The sequence below is a fragment of the Aristolochia californica genome, unplaced genomic scaffold, assembly GCF_029961685.1.
Source record: "Aristolochia californica isolate CCGP_79_NKW_82.1479 unplaced genomic scaffold, dmAriCali1.0.hap1 SCAF_5, whole genome shotgun sequence".
Lineage (NCBI taxonomy): Eukaryota > Viridiplantae > Streptophyta > Magnoliopsida > Piperales > Aristolochiaceae > Aristolochia > Aristolochia californica.
In genome coordinates, this window is record NW_027182214.1 from 5,802,456 (window position 1) to 5,823,178 (window position 20,723).

A 20,723-nucleotide genomic window follows, 5' to 3' on the forward strand; every position below is an offset into this window, starting at 1 on the left:
CCTTTATGTCGAACACAAGTTGCATAACAAAATCATTAAGGAAAAAAGAGAACATAAAGAGAGGCGAAAGAAAGTCTTCTAACTTCAAAATATCCTACTCCGTACATTTCTCTTGCTTTGCTACCTTGGTTCCCTGTTTCATTTTCTATTCAGCTTTTTGAAATTTAAAGGAAATCCCAAAAAATCACTTGATAATTGTCTTTATTCATTCAATAATTGAATCTTTGTCAAATCTAAGAGCTCCCTTCAATCTTACAAACAAAAGAAAGATGAAAAGAAGCGGGACGAAGGAACTCACAATGAGCATTCTACTGTACAATAATCCATGCTACAGTGAGCCAAGTCCCAAGACTCCTTTGTCATGGAAATTGTAGTTGAAATCAGGCCGCAAATGGAAAAATTACCAGCAAAGTAAAGTCTTGGCAGCAGTTAGGCAAGAGTCGAATTGCTCGAGTTTGCTTGACTGCGCGCCTCGATTGAAAAAATCCTAGTAGCTAGCAAAATATTTGGCATATGATACCAGAATTAAAGGGGATTGAGGATTACTGATGTCATGAGATGTCTTTATCTTAATTTGCTCCTCCATAGAGCGTTCTACATTAAAACTCCTCATTCACCTTTGGACATGCATTGAGATTCTTGGAGGAAGCTAGTGCCAAAATATGGATTTCCATCTAACGATATCGATTTTCTCTACGAGTTTCTCTTCCTCTTATCTTTTGACTCCCGTTTGTTTAAGTGGCTGAGGGGGCAGGGAGCATTTGCCATCTCAGCCAGTTTATGAGAAAAACTTGACCCCTGTTCCATTAACGTATATATTAGATTAGATAATATGGATATATAGCTAGAAATAGATTGAAATATAGTCTTTCAAAATAAAAAGGTTTTAATGAAATAACAATATGACCCTTGGTTTACTTTAGAATGACATTTGTTTTTCTAGACTAATGCAACCACTAATTAACCATTTGTCAAGTTTGATGTTAGGATGATGGAAACTCTATCTCCTATCTTTTCAAAAATTTATGGTATATTTTCTAACACGTCTGAAATGAGAAAATGGTCAATTATTTACAACTGCGATGGTGAGGTGCCCATCGTGCCAAATCCATGAAATTCAAGGATGGCTACATGATTTCTTCTGGTCAACCAGTTAATGAAAACATAGACACTGCAGTGATACATGTGTTGCCTAGACACGTCAACACCACTACTAAGAAATGCATAAAGATTAATTAATCTTCATTTGTTCGACCTAAAGTGAATAAAATGAATAAAATGAGCAATTATGTAGAAGAGGACTGCCCACAAGTTATTAGTCAGCAAGATTAATCTTTCCCAGTACCTATACAAGTTTTATTTTGTGAAAGATCGGTTGATTAATTCTGGTGTCCATTTTGATTCAATTTCTAGTGTTGTACTTTCGGTTTTTGGACAGGTTTTAGGGTTAATAATCGTCTTCTACCTTTGATTTAAGAAAAATATAAACTAATTTACATCTCTTCTTAGTCTCCAGACGGACAAGAGATTTACAGAAACCTACACCCACTCCCAATACACAAGACATACCTGCATGGAGCCACCCAAACAAGACATACCTGCATGGAGCCAGCCAAACAAGACATCAGCAAGTTGAGATGTGGAGGAAACATGGGGCAAGGTGAGAGAGCCATGTAAATAGTGATGCCGCACAAAATGACAATCAATCTCAATATGCTTCGTAAGCTCATGAAAAACAGGATTCTTGACAATCTGAATGGCACTTTGATTATCACAAAACATAGGGGTAGCAGACAGTAGAGGAAAGCCAAGTTCTTCAAGTAAGCGGCGAAATCAAATTAACTCAGCAGCAGTGGTTGCCATAGCCCGATATTCTGCCTCGGCAGAAGTGCGAGAGACAATGGATTGTTTCGTACTCTTCCAAGCCACCAAAGAATTACCAAGGAAGATACAATACCCAGTTGTCAATTTTTTATCTGTCGGATCACCAGCCCAGCCAGCATCAGAATAACCAGTGAGAACCAAATCAGAGGTGGAAGACAAAAATAAGCCATGATGCACAGTGCCACGTAAGTAACGTAAGATACGGAGAACGGCTGTCCAATGAGTGGTACAAGGGGCAGAAGCGAACTGACTAACCACATGAACAACATAGGTAATATTAGGACAGGTGACCGTCAAGTAAACCAGAGGCCCAACTACCTCTCTGTATCGGGTAACATCAGACAACAATTCACCATCTGTAGGGCTAAGGCGATGATTGAGTTCAATGGGAGAGCCATAATCCGATCATCTGTCAATCCTGCTCGACTGATCACTTCAGAGATGTATTTTGATTGAGACAAAATATAACCTTCTGGAGAATAGGCAACTTCAATACCCAAAAAATACCGTAAATATCCAAGATCCTTCCTTTCAAAGAGAGTATGAAGTTGTTGTTTAAGGTCTGCAATGTCATCTTCATCATCACCAGTCACAATCATATCATCAACATATAGAAGGGCCACAATATGCCCCACAACACTTTTACAAATGAACATGGCAGAATCATAGTTTGAAGCAACAAAGCCTAGACGAATCATAGAGGAACTGAACTTCACAAACCAAGCGCGAGGAGCCTGTTTGAGACCATATAAAGCCCATCGAAGACGGCAAACATAACCAACAGTATGAGGAAGGTCTGGTGGTGGCCGCAGATATACCTCCTTGGTCAAATCACCATTTAAAAAACATTTTTAACATCCAGTTGATGAAGATGCCATTTTTGAACTGCTGCAATAGAAATCAAGGTACGAATGGTCTTCATTTGAGTAACAGGAGCAAAAGTCTCAACATAATCAAAGCCTTTAGTTTGTGAGAATCCTTTAGCAACCCACCGAGCTTTGTATCGCTCAAGTGTACCATCAGATTGAGTTTTGATTTTGAAAATCCATTTACAACCAATAGCATGCTTACCTGGAGGAAGTTGAACCAACTCCCAGGTACCTATTTGGTGCAGGGCAGTGAGCTCATTATTAAATGGCTTGTTGCCAATTTGCATCGGAGGCAGCTTCCTTGTATGACTTAGGCTCAACTAAAGAGTGAATCTTAGACAAAAAGGTCAAATCGGGGGAAGAGAACAAATATGAAGATGGACAATACCTCTGAGTGGGACGTCGGACATGAGTGGAAACGTGAGGGGTGGCAAGATGTGGATCACCAGAGTCCAGAGAGTCGAGAGGGAGAGACGCCATGGGAGAAGGTAAGTCAGTACCTGCATGTGACTGTTGTGAAGGTAGACTAGAGGAAACCTCCGGACGGAGGGGTGAATCATTGGACGGATGGTGAGTCATTAACTCGTCATCATGGGGCTCATCAGATAAAAAGGGATCAATGTGTAACATTTCTGTATCATGCAAACCAGGAGTAGACAAGGGAATCCGAAAGTAACAGACCTGTTCCAAGAACTTAACATTGTGAGAAACAAAAAGTCTACTAGACTCAGGATGGTAACATCGGTATCCTTTCTAACCAAAACCATAACCAAGAAACACACATAATGCAGATTTGGCAAACAATTTAGTGCGATAGGAAGGGGGTAATAAGACAAAGCATGCACAACGAAAGACACGCAAGTGTTCATAGGTAGGACGAACACCATACAACCATTCAAAAGGGGAGATACTGTTAGAAACAAATGAAGGAATACGATTAATCAAATATGTGGCAGTATGAAGGGCTTCCCCCCAAAATTCAGAAGGGACAGAGGCATGGAGCAATCAAGAGCGAGCGGTTTCAACAAGATGATGATGTTTATGTTCTGCAACACCATTCTGCTGAGGTGTATAAGGACAAGACAACTGATGAATAGTGCCCTCAGACTTTGGAAAATCATTCAATAAAGATGACATATTCACCACCCGAATCAAAGCGAAAAATTTAATGTGAGTGGAAAAATGGGTTCGCACCATAGCACAATATTGAACATAAACAGAATAAAAATCTGATTTTCGATGCATAAGAAATATCCAAGAGAAACGAGTGAAATCATCGACAAGCATTGCATAAAAGCGAGCCCCACCTTTAGTGGGTACAGGTGCAGGGCCCAAACATCAGAGTGAACAAGATCAAAAGGAGAAGAAGTAACCGAGTGACTTAATGTAAAAGGTAAATGGCATTGTTTGCCAAGATTACAACCAACACAATCACTAAGAGGGGAATATTTAATAGTAGAATCCAACATATTGTGTATGATCATAAACTGTAAACGAGAAGCAGAAACATGTCCTAAACGAGTATGCCATAAGTAAAAAGGATTATTTATAGAAAGTAAATCTTGCAACATGGATTGAACTGACAAACTAGACACCTGCAGAGATATTGGCAATTTTAAGTCATCAAGCAAGTAAAGACCACCTGCTCTATGGCCTATCCCAATCTGCCTCCCGAACTTGCGATCCTGTATAAGACAATGATCAGAAGCAAAGGTAATGGTAAGACTTAAATCAGTAAGTTTGCCAAATGAAAGAAGGCTAACAGCTAGATGTGGAACATAGAAAACATCAGACAAAGACCAAGTAGGGTGAGTGACAATTCCAACCGAGGCTAGTGGCATGGGAGAGCCATTAGCAGCTTGGATGTTAACTGGGTGAGAAGGCTTAACACAATCATGTAAAAGAGACAAATGGGGTGTCATATGGTGTGTGGCTCCAGAATCTATGATTCATTTGTGAGTGTCACTGGAGCCAACCAAACAAGACATACCTGCATGGGATGCAAATTGAGTACTGGGAGCAGACGACTTGCCAAGAATGCGAGTGAGCTCGGCAGCTAATGATGAGAGATTAGGCGTAGAATGCTGGGGGGAGCTAGTGTAGAAGGTGCATCTGAATAATCCAAAGATCCAATGGTAGCAGATGGACGAAAACCTCTATGTGGTGATGGACGACTAAATGTATGATGTGGTGCAGATTTGAACTGACCTTGATGTTGATGACTAGAGGCATGATGTTGTGTAGGTTTGAAATTGCCGTGATTTTTATTGTTGCTTTGCAATGAGGGGCACTGGTGTTTCCAATGACCTTTACCATGACAGTAGGAACATTCATCTTGTGGAACTGGCACTTTAGGCTTGCCTGATGACTGATGAGTATGAGAGTGTGTTCCAGAACCAAGTATGCCCCCTGATGGCTGAGGAGTATGAGTGTGTGTTCCAGAAACAAGTACCTATGACATATCAGGTGATGATGTTTTACTGGAAGAAAGCCCACCCAAAGACTTTAACCATGTTTCTTCAGCCAGCAATTCAGATACAGTTGCAGACAAGGTGGGTAGCAGAGCTCTATGGATCATAGATCCTCTTATCAGTTCAAAATCACTACGAAGAGCCATAAGAAAATCGGTAAGCTTGCGATCATCACATGCTCTGCTATATTCAGGGAGCTTCCGAAAACGAGGGTGGATCCATCATATATAGTTGATCCCACAAAGGTCTCATAAAGGAGTAGAATTCTTGAATTGTACGATCACCTTGCTTAGCGGACCACAGTTCTTTCTCAATCTGATACATTTTGGCAAAGTTTGTCTGTTCATACAGAGTTTCCAAATAGTCTCATATTTCTTTTGCAGTCACATACTTAAAAATAAAAATACGGATATTATATGATTAAGTAAATTTTATCATTTGTATTGATAAATTATGTCAAATAACTAATTATTTTTAAAATTTATTAATAAATTAAAAACATGTTAAAATTATTTATTAATTTGAAAAATTTTAAAATTATTTCATTTTAAACTAATCAATCTATCTAAAAAAACTAAGTTTTTTTTTATTTGCATGTGTCTTTTGATTCAAAGTGCTTTTGTGAATTTTACGCTTTCGAACGCTAGAAAGAACTCTCGGTAGTCTTAATTTATTTATTTATTAGTATAAAAAAGTTAAAATTTATCTTAGTTTATCTTATAAAAATTAAATCTATCATAGTAATTTTAAGTAAAATAACCTCTTTTTTATTTATATAAATTAAGAATTTTAACAATTTATTATATTTCAAATTTGTGTGAGAGGAATTATCTATTAAAAAATAAAAAATACGGATATTATAAAATTTAGTAACTTTTATCATTTATATTGATAAATTATGTTAAATAACTAATTATTTATAAAAAATTTAATAAATTAAAAAATTGTAAAAATTATTTATTAATTTAAAACATGTTAAAATTATTTTATTTTAAACAAATGAAACTATCTAAAATAAACTAAGATTTGATTTTTTTGTGCATGTGCCTTTTTATTCAAAGTGCTTTTGTGAATTTTTCGCTTTCGTACGCTAGAAAGATTTCTCGGTACTCTTAATTTATATATTTAATTAAATTAAAAAATATAGATTTTATTTATTTATTTATTAGTTTAAAAAAGTTAAAATTTATCTTAGTTTATCTTATAAAAATTAAATCTATCAGAGTAATTTTACGTAAAATAACCTCTTTTTTATTTATATAAATTAAGGATTTTAACAATTTATTTGATTTCAAATTTGTGAGAGATAATTTAGCTATTAAGAAATTAAAAATTCGGTTATTATAAAATTAAGTAATTTTTATCATTTATATTGATAAATTATGTTAAATAACTAATTATTTATAAAAAATATTAATAAATTAAAAACTTGTTAAATTTATTTTATTTTAAACAAATCAAACTATCTAAAATAAACTAAGATTTTATTTTTAACTGCATGTGCCTTTTGATTCAAAGTGCTTTTATGAATTTTACGCTTTAGTACGCTAGAAAGAAGTTCCAATGATTACGAAATGTGTACAAGTATCAAACAAAAAACATATAAGTATAATCATGTACACGGGAGGAAAAAAAAGGGTAGATCCTATGGTCAACTAGGATGAAGGTGGAAGTCGACTGAGGATGATGTCAAACTGTTGATCCATCATTTGCAGTCGTGTCATCTTGTCTTGGCGGGAAATAATTGTTACTTGAGTAAGCCGAACATCATCGATGACTTCTACAAGAGTAGAGAGTTGATCAATAGACGGTGATGCACCCTCTTCCATTCTTTTCCCCTTTGCAAATTCTTATTGTTCCTCGAGAGGCTCGAGACTCATCTCATCTCTAGAAGTGGCTTATTGTGGGGTTTTCTCCTTGGGTATATTTTCTTAATGAATCCACTGTCCACACCACTTGACAAATCCAAAAAATTTCAACTTTGATTTCTCTTATGGACATCTTCCTTGTCATGTCCATAGAAACCTCATTCGAGAGGTCTGTGCCACTCTAGAGAAGGGTGATGGTAATCTCTTGTGCGAATAGTAGATTGCCCGCCTTTGAGTTAACAACTACATCGGCCATCCTATTGGCCATGAAATATCCATAATCCAAAGGGACCCTCTAGAAGATAGTCATCAACCAGAAAATATCAGTTGTGGTGAGCCGAGAGAAGGTTCCCTTCTTGGGATTCAAAACATGAGTCACTATTTCCATGTCCTCTCTGTGACATGGTGAGGTCTCGTATCCTCACCTCGTAGGAATTCCTTAATGTATGTCCAAAGACAGTAAAAATTACATCTTGAAAATTTTGAGGGAGTTCCTCAAGGAGATCCATTGACCAATTTTCATTTATGTACCTCATCATGCTCGTGATGGTGGAGTTAAGGAGATTATTCAGAGTGGGTGTCTGAATAGATATGGGTGTTTTCTTCACCCACCCAAAACCCAAACCCAGGTTTTTTGGTCTTTATGATGCTCACTCTGTATAACACCAACTCCATGTCTTTGGTATTTGGTAGAAGCTGCAGCTATCCTGAAGGCATTCTCATCTGTTCTAGGAGAAAAAAGAAAAAGAAAATCCTTTTTGTACAAAAATTTCTTCAACTTTACATTGTCTTTTTTTTTTCTAGACTAATGCAACCACTAATTAACCATTTGCCACAATTGATGTCCGAAAGATGTAAACTCTTATCTCCTGTATTTTCTGTAATTTATGGTATATTTTCTGACACGTCTGAAATGAGAAAAAACATGAATTGTTGTTTACAAGTGTGAAGGATGAAGTTCTCGGTTCTCCTCAATAGGGTCCTGCAATCTGAATCCAGTGACTGTCTCGGATTCAGAACTGGGATCATTTGGTTGTCTAGATCTTTCCCAGTACCTATACAAGTTTTAATTTGTGCAAGATAGGTCGATTATTTCTGGTGTCCATTTCGTTGCAATTTCTAGTGTTGGACTTTAGATTTTTGGATAGGTTTTAGGGTTAATAATCGTCTTCTACCTTTGATTTAACAAAATTATAAACTAATCAATGTAAAATGTGGTTCAATTCATCCTCTCATACTTTGTTGTAAAAATTTCTCTCCTTTATGTCGAACACAAGTTGCATAACAAAATCATTAAGGAAAAAAGAGAACATAAAGAGAGGCGAAAGAAAGTCTTCTTACTTCAAAATATCCTACTCCGTACATTTCTCTTGTTTTGCTGGCTTGGTTCCATATTTCTTTTTCTGTTCAGCCGTTTGAACTTTAAAGGAAATCCCAAAAACTCACTTGATAATTGTCTTTATTCATTCAATAATTGAATCTTTGTCAAATCTAAGAGCTCCCTTCAGTCTTACAAACAAAAGAAAGATGAAAAGAAGAGGGACGAAGGAACTCACAATGAGCATTCTACTATACAATAATCCATGCTACAGTGAGCCAAGTCCCAAGACTCCTTTGTCAAGGAAATTGTAGCAGAAATCAGGCTGCAAATGGAAAAATTACCAGCAAAGTAAAGTCTTGGCAGCAGTTAGGCAAGAGTCGAATTGCTCGAGCTTGCTTGACTGCGCGCCTCGATCGAAAAAATCCTAGTAGCTAGCAAAATATTTGGCATATGATACCAGAATTAAAGGGGATTGAGGATTACTGATGTCATGAGATGTCTTTATCTTAATTTGCTCCTCCATGGAGCGTTCTACTGTAAAAATCCTCATTCACCTTTGGACATGCATTGAGATTCTTAGAGGAAGCTAGTGCCAAAATATGGATTTCCGTCTAACGATATCGATTTTCTCTACGAGCTTCTCTTCCTCTTATCTTTCGACTCCCGTTTGTTTAAGTGGCTGAGGGGGCAGGGAGCATTTGCCATCTCAGCCAGTTTATGAGAAAAACTTGACCCCTGTTCCATTAACGTATATATTAGATTAGATAATATGGATATATAGCTAGAAATAGATTGAAATATAGTCTTTCAAAATAAAAAGGTTTTAATGAAATAACAATATGACCCTTGGTTTACTTTAGAATGACATTTGTTTTTCTAGACTAATGCAACCACTAATTAACCATTTGTCAGGTTTGATGTCAGGATGATGGAAACTCTATCTCCTATCTTTTCAGCAATTTATGGTATATTTTCTAACACGTCTGAAATGAGAAAAACGTCAATTATTTACAACTGCGATGGTGAGGTGCCCATCGTGCCAAATCCATGAAATTCAAGGATGGCTACATGATTTCTTCTGGTCAACCAGTTAATGAATACACAGACACTATAGTGATACATGTATTGCCAAGACACGTCAGCACCACTACTAAGAAATGTATAGAGATTAAATAATCTTCACTTGTTCGACCTAAAGTGAATAAAATGAATAAAATGAGCAATAATGTAGAAGAGGACTGCCCACAAGTTATTAGTCAGCAAGATTAATCTTTCCCAGTACCTATACAAGTTTTAATTTGTGAAAGATAGGTCGATTAATTCTGATGTCCATTTTGATTCAATTTCTAGTGGTTTACTTTAGGTTTTTGGATGGGAAATGAGTTGTTTTGCAGTTGCTTGTTTGAGCCTGGATAAAATCCGGATAATAACTGAAAGGATCTTGCTCAAGAGAAATACGATCATCACTATTACCAGTAATGATAATTTTGTTGACATACACCAATAGAAACGGAACATGCTTGCCAGTATTGAGAGTAAATAGGGAAGTATGAGAGTGAAAATTCTTGAAACCTGAACCCACAAGAAATTGATGCAGTTTATGATACCAAGCCCATGGAGCCTGTTTGAGACCATATACAACTTTATGAAATTTGTAGACATAGGTTGGATGTTTTGTACCCTTTGGATGAAGAGGTTTCTGTTATAAATTGTATATAAATACTACTCTTAAATCAATGTAAAATGTGGTTCAATTCATCCTCTCATACTTTGTTGTGAAATTTTCTCTCCTTTATGTCGAAAACAAGTTGTGTAACAAAATCATTAAGGAAAAAAGAGAACATAAAGATAGGCGAAAGAAAGTCTTCTAACTTCAAAATATCCTACTCCATACATTTCTCTTGCTTTGCTGCCTTGGTTCCCTGTTTCTTTTTCTGTTCAGCCTTTTGAACTTTAAAGGAAATCCCAAAAAATCACTTGATAATTATCTTTATTCATTCAATAATTGAATCTTTGTCAAATCTCAGATCTCCCTTCAGTCTTACAAACAAAAGAAAGATGAAAAGAAGAGGGACGAAGAAACTCACAATGAGCTTTCTACAGTACAATAATCTATGCTACAGTGAGCCAAGTCGCAAGACTCCTTTGTCATGCAAATTGTAGCTGAAATAAGGCCGCAAATGGAAAATTTTCCAGCAAAGTAAAGTCTTGGCAGCAGTTAGGCAAGAATGGAATTGCTCGAGCTTGCTTGATTGCACGCCTCGATCGAAAAAATCCTAGCAGCTAGCAAAATATTTGGCATATGCTACCAGAATTAAAGGGGATTGAGGATTACTGATGTCATGAGATGTCTTTATCTTCATTTGCTCCTCCATAGAGCGTTCTACTGTAAAAATCCTCATTCACCTTTGGACATGCATCGAGATTCTTGGAGGAAGATAGTGCCAAAATATGGATTTCCATCTAACGATATCGATTTTCTCTACGAGTTTCTCTTCCTCTTATCTTTCGACTCTCGTTTGTTTAAGAGGCTGAGGGGGCAGGGAGCATTTGCCATCTCAGCTAGTTTATGAGAAAAACTTGACCCCTGTTCCATTAACGTATATATTAGATTAGATAATATGGATATATAGCTAGAAATAGATAGATATATAGTCTTTCAAAATAAAAAAGTTTTAATGAAATAACAATATGTTTAGAATGACATTTGTTTTTCTAGACTAATGCAACCACTAATTAACCTTTTGTCAAGTTTGATGTCCGAATGATGGAAACTCTATCTCCTATCTTTTCAGCAATTTATGGTATATTTTCTAACACGTCTGAAATGAGAAAAACGTCAATTTTTTACAACTGCGATGGTGAGGATCAAATCCATGAAATTCAAGGATGGCTACATGATTTCTTCTGGTCAACCAGTTAATGAATACATAGACACTGCAGTGATACATGTATTGCCTAGACACGTCAGCACTACTACTAAGAAATGCGTAGAGATTAATTAATCTTTATTTGTTAGACCTAAAGTGAATAAAATAAATAAAATGTGCAATTATGTAGAAGAGGACTGCCCACAAGTTATTAGTCAGCAAGATTAATCTTTCCCTGTACCTATACAAGTTTTAATTTGTGCAAGATATGTCGATTAATTCTGGTGTCCATTTTGATTCAATTTCTAGTGTTGTACTTTAGGTTTTTAGACAGGTTTTAGGGTTAATAATCATCTTCTACCTTTGATATAAGAAAAATATAAACTAATTTACATCTCTTCTTTGTCTCCTGACGGGCAACAAGTTTATAGAAACCTACATCCACTCCCAATACACAAGCAGCCATGAAGTAAATGCAGTAAAGAAGAAGCAAAGGGTGAAAATGAGCAAGAATTATTATTCAATCCCAAAGAGAGTTTTGGGAGTCAATTAATTAGAATCATCTCTCTACATAATAAAAAACGTGTGAAACACCAGAAATACAGTGCCAGAACCCAGAAATGGTGAGCAACCAAACAGTATAAAAATTAAAAAAAACCCAACATCAACGCAGGAATGAATCCTGGTAGTAGTCGGAGACATCCAGTGGTGGCAAATCATTAAAGAAATCTTCCGATGGTAGCGAAATCTCGGACGAGGTATTTCCTTCTTCTTCGGTGTCCATAAGAAATATCTCAAGATCCTGATGCAGTTGGGTAGCCTCCACTCCGTCAATTACAGCAGCAGGTGCAGCCTCCAACGTCAACTGCTGCCCAGAGGCCGGCATGGTCGCATTCAATTCGTCCGCGAGCTCCAGTATCGTGGCTTCTTCCTCCTGCATATTGGCGATCAAAAGCTCGAGCTCATCAAGGGTGCATTGCTCCAAGTCGATGTTGTCCAAGGAGACAAAGGGATCTTCGTCTTCCACCGCCTTTGGGATGTTCGTCTCGCCTTCGAGATAGCGCTGCAACAAACCCTCGTCTCCGAAGACAAAGGGCCTGCCGGCGGGAGAGAAGGCAACGACGAAGACGGAAGCGCCGGTTAGAAGGGAGAGTTGCTCAGCTTTCTTGAACAGTCCCTTCTTCCGCTTGGAGAAGGTGACTTGCAAAGCTTGTCGATTCTCAATCTTCTTCATCTCCAGCTTTCTCTTTCTCATGGCTTCTCTTTCGTTTCTCTTTCTCTGCTCTAGCTCTAAATTTCTTTTATGAAATAACATAGTAGATCAACTGATTTCTTTATAAAAACACAAAAAATTTACAGTTTATTTCATTTCTTTTGTATTATAAAAATCTACGAAGTCGAGGCTTGAAATGAGTTGTCTGTCAGTTTAGAAACCCTTATTTGACTATAATTTAGCCATTATTTCCTTTTCCTTGTTGATAAAATGGGGATAATAAATCTTACACAAGAGAGGTGGTTTTAATTATGTTTGGGTTGTAATGGTAATACTTTTGATTAATGGATGCATAAACTCAATGCATGTCACAACAATGCAATTATCATCATTCCTTCCCTAAAAAACGTACAAGTAGAAAATCTTTAATTTGATCTTTGTGCACGAGCCAATGCCCTTTCCTCTCTCCCGCTTTTGTACTCTAGAAAGAACTCTCCGTATTCTTTAATGCCATCATTTTTAATTATTTATTAATTTAAAACAATTTAAAATATATTTTATTTTAGTTAAATAAAACAATCTTATAAAATTAAATCTATAAAATTATTTAAAAATAAATAAAATACCCTCTTTTTTATTTACATAAACTTATGGTTTTTAATTTTATATTTAATCAATATTTTAAGAGTGGGAATTTAGATATTAAAAGTAAAATTTGATTAAGCATTTGGGTATTATAAAGGTAAAATTAGTTAAATATTTAATTTACATATAAAATTAAATATATAAATTTATTTTATTAATTATTTATTAATTTTAACAAGTTAAAATAGTTCTTAACTTATTAATAGAAAAATAAAATAAAAAATAATTTATAAAAGTAAAATCTATTAGAGTATTTTGTTAATAAATTTCACTATACTTTTCACTATATTTTCATTTGTGCACACTAACACAAAAAAAAAGTAATTCAGTTTCACCTTTACTTTCACTAGGTAATTCACTTTCAAAACGCAACACCAACACCCCCAACCCCCCCCCCCCCCCCCCTCTCTTAGAGTCCTAGTCATTGGAGTTGCATGTCTATGAAGAAAGCTCCTTTTGCTTGCTTTACTAGCCTCTATTCCACTTATATTTTTTGGAATTCTCTTTGGATTGGATAATTGGAAAAATGGGATCTTTCTAATTGTTGTTAGCTAGTTTTCTTATCTAACTTTTCTTTGTATATTCAAGATATGATTTTGATGCTTCTAAACATAACTTCTAGCACTTAAGCCTTTTATATCTCAACATTTTATATCCTAAAAAAGCCATAAAAGTTTTTTTCCTAGGATATACATTTCCTTGAAACCTTTAGTATGAAATCTTATTAGGCCCAATTAGCGCCTCTGGTTGAAATTTTATATAGTAGGAAAAGCTAGAAATGCTTTTCCCTAGCTTTTCCTAGGATATAAATGTCCAAAAAAAAACCTTAAGATAAAAACCTATTTAGTGCCTTATTAGGAAATAAAATGGATTTTTTTAAAAAAAATCAAGGAAAATTAAATAGTTACGTTAGTGCCTTTTCTAGGAAAATAAATGAAAGTTAATAAATAATCTCACACATTACCATATTTATCCAATAAATTTTATGTAAAATAAAAATGTCAAATACAAAATTTAAAAACTTTTTTATTTAAAAAAAATTGGTCATGTTGAATCAACTATTGTACTCTACATAATTGTCCCATGTATGAGCTGCTATATTGTTAGGAAAAATGACTAGCTAATTCAATTTGTTCATTTTTCCTTCTCTCCCTGATATTGAGACTGTAGATTGCTAATTAGCTTCTGCAAATCATCTTCATCTTCTTCTTGATTTTGTTCAAATACTATATCATCCCCAATAAGTTCTACTGTATCCTCTTCCTCAATCCCTTCATCATTGCAATTTGATAACCCATCAATTGCTTCAATGTAATTCTGAAATTTGCACATTGAAAGTTTATATAATTGTTCTTTTAAATGAATAAAACACATAAATAATAGTTCGAGTAAAGCTTACCTTGAAATAGGGTTAATACTTATCATCAACTGCTATTTTTGGATGAACATTTCCAGTTGAAGGAGGACATACATAATCATTCTTCACATATACCATCATACTTAGTAATCTCCTTCTTAAAAAGATCCTCATGTGACCCAGTAGTTGTCATCAGTTTTGGTAATATATCACCTGATGATTGAGAAATAAGCACCATGATGCAGTTAAGCAGACTAGAAACCCAGCTCATTGTCCAATAGCTCCACAAGCAAACAAAAAGCAATAAAATCCCAAAACTATTCAAAGGAAAAGATATGGTGCTTCACCCAAGAACAAGCAGAAATTGCAGCTAACAAACTCCAAAGCAATTTTTTTTAATGAATATTGATTATACAATTAAACTACAACCCTATATCCCCATTGATACTTTTGAACCCAAGGCCTCACATAAGAAACCCTCCATGTAACCATTGATACAAATAAGTGATTTTGGAAAACTAGCAAACTTGTACATTCTTGAGAACTCTTCAACAAGATAATTAAAAAGCATCACACAGTATAACTCATCAAAGAGAAAGACCCATTATTAAACTTCTAGTGAAATTTTCAAATGAACAACTTCCACGAACAAAATCAAGATATTATAGACCCATTATCAAAGAGAAAGACCCATTATTAAACTTCTAGTGAAATTTTCAAATGAACAACTTCTACGAACAAAATCAAGCTATTATAGGGCTAAGGTTATCATGGAAATAAAACTGAAAAGTCATTGGCTTAGTGGTTCCCATGGAACCATTCACAATCATAACAATGTCACATGTTAAACACATGAATTGGGCCTATCCAAGTTTCTGTAAGGAAGGTAAAAACATAGGAGCCAGGATAGAACCATTGAACCAACTACACATAAAAAAAAAGCTAATAATATCTATGTTTGTCATCAATGCCAGAAAAAAAATGTCTTCATATTTAAAGCTCGAGATCTTTACTTCTAAAAATTTCCTTGGGATCATGGTTTGAATTAAAAAGACTCCTCTCAAAGAGTTAGTATCTCCTACTAATAGTGAAATTAAAGTTAAACATATTTTTTGCAAAACCCTATTTTTTAAATAGAGTTTGGATTGTTGAATTTATGGAAGACTAAAATAATTCACTCACTTTATTGATTAACTAAGTAAGATGAACATCTATTTATAGTAGAATAAATAAGTAGACTCAAATAACAATAAAATTACCCATGTCCTAGTTACACCCTAAGTCTAACTCCTAAGGATAAATCCTAGAATAATTAAACAATTGTAACATAAATAAAAGATTAAAATAACTACAACTTCTCTAAATAGAAACACTTCTGTGAGACTTCCTCCCATGAGATGACAATTAGACTCCACCATATTAATAAATGCTCTACGAGACTTCTTTCTACGAGAGTCATGTAAGACTCTTCCATACTTGCTCTTCAGCAATCCCCCCTCAAGTTGGAGTTTATAACTTCAACTTGCAAGGAAAAAAATTTGGTCTTTGTTCTTCTTTGACTGAAAAAAAATTCTTCACAGATGCAAAATCTTTATTTTTTGTTCTACCCTTACTTGATAATCCTTGTCACATAAAGTAAAATACCTCTTTCTTTTTACTTTTTCTTTAAATTCTTTCCCACAAGTTGGGGATAAAAGGACATAAAACCCAACTTGGATAAAACAAATATAGGAGAAGAAAATCACTCCTAGATGTATGACAAAACCCCATACACCAGTCAAAGCGGTCATAATCTAAAAATGAAAATTCCTCAAACTCAAAAGTGAAAAAGGCCTAATTTTAGGCATAAAAATACTAAGTTTTTAAGGGTACCTCAGAAAACCACCTCTTGGTTGAAGTATAAAAGGATTTGACTCACGCTAGATGTTGGGTAGACTCCTATACTCTGTAGGTAGTGGGTCTAGCTATTACTTCAAAAGTGATGAAAAATGATAAATTGAAGAAATATTAGAGGAAAAACAATGAAAAAGTGGCCTTTTTTGAAATTTAGGGAAGACTGTAGCAGTACAATTATAAAACTTGACAAATAAGTTGGACCATGTATGACCTCAAGGGAATTCCTAGAGGGTGAACCTTAATTTTTTTAGACTATGTAGAAGATCAAGAACTCATTGACAAGGAGAAGGGAGGAAAAGGAAACATGGCACATGTCTTAATGATTGGTCTGTAGTATTAGTTGTTGAGAAAAAAATATGACTTAATTTCTGAACTTGGAGCAATATAGTTGGAAGAGTTTTTTCCGTTGTTGCAACAAATAAAGGAATTGTAATGGCTATGAAGTCCTACTTGAAGTGGGACTACTTGTTGAACAATTACAAAAATTATTTTATGCAAAAGTCATACTCGCATCCTCTTACTTGGTTCTGAATTATGGTCTCTCGTAGCTTCCGAACCATGTCAACAAAGACATGAATCACAGTAGCAATAAATGGTAATTGAGTGAAGCAGTTCCATGAACTGCTACTTAACAACTCAAAGCTTGTTTCTCTTGAACCTTTTGAGGATGCAACTTTGTTTCTTGTAGAAAATAGTATTGCGTATAAAATTCACGTCAATCAGTAAGATAACAATAAATCAAGTTTAATTACTGAAGCAACAATAGATCAAGTTTAATTACTGAGACAACAATAGCTCAACTGCTCATATGGAGGCTGTTGCCTTCCTCACAAATGGGTAAATTGGATTTCTAGATTTTCTGCACTTAGTGTTCAAAACATTGGCCTTTGGTAGAGGAAAGTGATACTCATGGCATTGAGTCTTATCAGAGTTGGACTCTTATTGCATGAAGCTTTGTTCATTTCGTGACAAATTGGTAGATTTGATGATGCTGCATGTGAGCGTAGAGGAAACTTTTGAATGCCTTGTTTTGATTGCCAATGAAAAACCAATAGTCCCACAACAAGATGAACTGAGGTTGTTGTTGATTTCATAAGACCATTCATTGTGTTGTTGTGTTATGTGACTGGATACTTGCTTGTTGTTGAATTGCAATTTTTTGCAAGACCAAGGGCAGAGCACAACTGAAATAGTCCTCCTTCGATAGGACTCAAGAGGGAATCAGAGTTGTCATGGGAGACTATGAATCAACTTAGTAGAAGAGATTTTTAAATCGTTTTAGGGTCATGGTTTAGCGGGAGAAATCTAACATCATCTTGAAGAATCAAATTCTACATGGTTCTAATGGAAGAAGACTAGGTCAAGATAATGTGGACCCTAATGCAATAATACTCGGAATATGTTTCTCAATCACATGCAAAAATTCGAATGAAAAATTGCTGAATTCTTCCCCTTGAAGCAACCAACATATATTTTGATGATGAAAGATGAAGTTTTTGCATGAGGTCAAAAATAGAATGGTAAAGATTAAATACAACCATAGGTAACAAGTTGAAAATAGAATGACAAAAAATGGTTCTCATATTGTATGGTAGAACTGAGCAAGTGTTGGAGTTTTGTCTGGTATTTGGAGTCTTGATGTTGTACAAAGGGATAAATCTCGGATTGTGCAGTAAAAGAACAAAAATATGTGTTTTTAAAGGAAAAGAAGGAGGTGCAAAGAAATGTAGATGAAGACAATGACATCCTAAGAACTACTTGACAATGAATAAAAACTCTTTGATGGGTAAATCTAAACTGAACTAAGAACTAAATTGGAAGAGAGAAATACATTGTTTATGTAGATTGATGTAACACCAATTTAGTGAACTTGCTCTGATACCATGTTGAATTTTTGGAGAAGAAAATAATTCACTGACTTGATTTATTAATTGAGTACAATGATCTTCTATTTATAATAGTGGAAATAAGTAGAATTAGATTAATGTCTCAATTATACCTAAAGTCTAAATCATAAAGATAAGTGCTAGAAAAAATAATAACTAAAACATAAATAGAAGACTAAAATAATGAAATTCCTCTAAATAAAAATACTTATGTGAGGTTTCCTTCCATGAGACTCATGTTAGACTATGCCATATTAATTATTGCTTTGTGAGACTTTTGTCTGTGAGAGTCATGTAAGACTCCTCCATACTTGTTCTTCAATATCATCATAGCGCATATTGAACATATTACACCTCCACCTCCACCTCCACCTCCATCTCAGGAGTAGTATCAAGGCCCTAGTTCATATTGTATAGCTCTTTTTGACATATGATTGACTATACTTGTATCTCTTTTTGATTCCTTGTACATTTTGATGTTTTTTATATGTATAAAACAACAGTTGTAAATCAAACTGATACCCTATTTTTGAATGAACATTTCAAGTTGAAGGAGGACATACGTAATCATTCTGCTCGAATAACATCATATTTAGCAATCTCCTTCTTTAAAAGATCCTCATGTAACCCGGTAGTTGTCATCAGTTTTAGTAGTATATAATCCAATGATTGAAAAGTAAGCATCAAGAACAAAGAAATGTATATACTTCTTGTGGTTTAGCAAGCTAGAAATCTAGCTCACTATCCAATAGCTCCAATGAGCAAACAAAAAGCAATAAAATCCAAGAACTATTCAAAGGAAATGATTTGATGCTTCACCCAAGATCAATCAGAAATTGCACTTCACAACTCCAAAGCAGTTTTTTTTAATAAATATTGATTATACACATAAACTACAATCCTATATTCCTAGTGATACTTTTAAACCCAAGACCTCACATAAGGTCCTCGAGTAGAGGGTGAGAGAGAGGAGAGGAAGAAGAAGAGAAGAAGAAAAAGAGAGGAAGAAGGAAGAGAGGTGAAGACATAGAGGGACGGCCAAGGAGAGGAGAAAGGGAGAGACTTTGAGAGAAAAGTGTAAGGACGAATTTGAGAGAGAAGAGGGGAGACTTGATGATCTACCTCTTACCTTGAGCCTCTATTTATAGTTTATGAAGGAAGGTTTCAATGACTGCAATGCTCTTAGGGCTACTAGCTTTCAAAAGGAAAAGACATATGTAGATATATATCATTTTTTTTAATTACATTGTTGCATCATTTTTATGAGAAGATCATTTAATTACTCTTTGTGCCACCTCCTTGATGTGGGTAATGTTATTACATTAATGCCACTTGAGGTGTCTTCCAACAAGGAGATATTTTTACATGATCAACCCCTAACCATGTTGTATCAGTCTTGAGTTTCATTTTAAGGACTAGTGCTACTCCATTTGTAGAGTATTTCTTTCCCACTATGTTAAGTTGGGAGCCACCTCCATGAGTAGCCACTCTATAGTTGAACCTCAAGAATCAAGAATGAGGGTCATTGGTCATTGAAGGGGCTACAATTGACGTGAGTAGTAGCTAAATGTTTTAAGGGGGCTAGTAAGGCATAAATGATAAAAGTAATTCTCATTAATGCTTTAAGGGGCACTAGTAAGGCATATATGACAAAAACAATTCTCAAATAATGTTTGAGGGGGACAGGTAAGGCAAAGATGACAAAAGTAATTTTAATGATGTCAAGGGTTTAGTGGGATTATGGTGGGAACTTCTAGAAGGGATGGTTGACCAAGTTACCTGCTATGAAATCTCAGAAGACCTTGCGGCTAATTCGGTGAATTTGAGAACCGTAGACCGCCGCATGTAGGAGGAGCCAATGACAAGGAGATAGCTGAATTCAATTTTAATGAGGATTCAAGTTCAAAATATATGAGGTCAATGAATTGTGCAAATGGAAACAACTTGTAGTTTGGGGTAGTTGAACTTGACAAAGGCACTATGGAGGATATCTAAGCATGCCACCTGGACCACCAATTCGACAAGCCACAATTAATTCCAAGAAATACCCTAAACAAAAACTTTCTACATATATGGTTGTATGCCAATCAGCTTGGGCTACTTAATATGGGATTTGAACCATTTGGAGGGATATAATAAAGTTGAACTCCAAGAAATTTTTTTCATTATCTACTCAATCATTCTTTCCGCTAATCCAAGAACATCAACTTTTCTCTTTCTCAAATGGATTCTAGGTCTGCAATATAATGAGAAACTAGGATGAAACAAAATCAAGTTTTTCATCAACTTCCTTCAACTTGACTTGTAGCTAGGAGAATCTTTTGTGACTTTCCTCCTAGTTTAATTTTTTATTTTGGAATGGAGAAAGCTTGGTTTAAGTGAAGAAATTTATTCCTAATTTTTTATCGCATTCAAATTTCCATTCATTAAGAAATATGATATC

The 20,723-nt window shown here is 35.0% G+C and overlaps 1 protein-coding gene across 1 annotated transcript; it reads right to left on the bottom strand.

Moving 5' to 3' along the window:
- Positions 1-11,947: 11,947 nt before the first annotated feature.
- LOC137965161 (MADS-box transcription factor 47-like) lies at positions 11,948-14,473 on the bottom strand. Its single transcript, XM_068811542.1, has 2 exons — positions 14,307-14,473; positions 11,948-12,581 (listed from the first exon to the last, which is right to left on the bottom strand). Exons 1-2 carry the CDS (start codon positions 14,471-14,473, stop codon positions 11,948-11,950), a joined length of 801 nt encoding a protein of 266 aa, XP_068667643.1.
- Between the last annotated feature and the right edge of the window lie 6,250 nt (positions 14,474-20,723).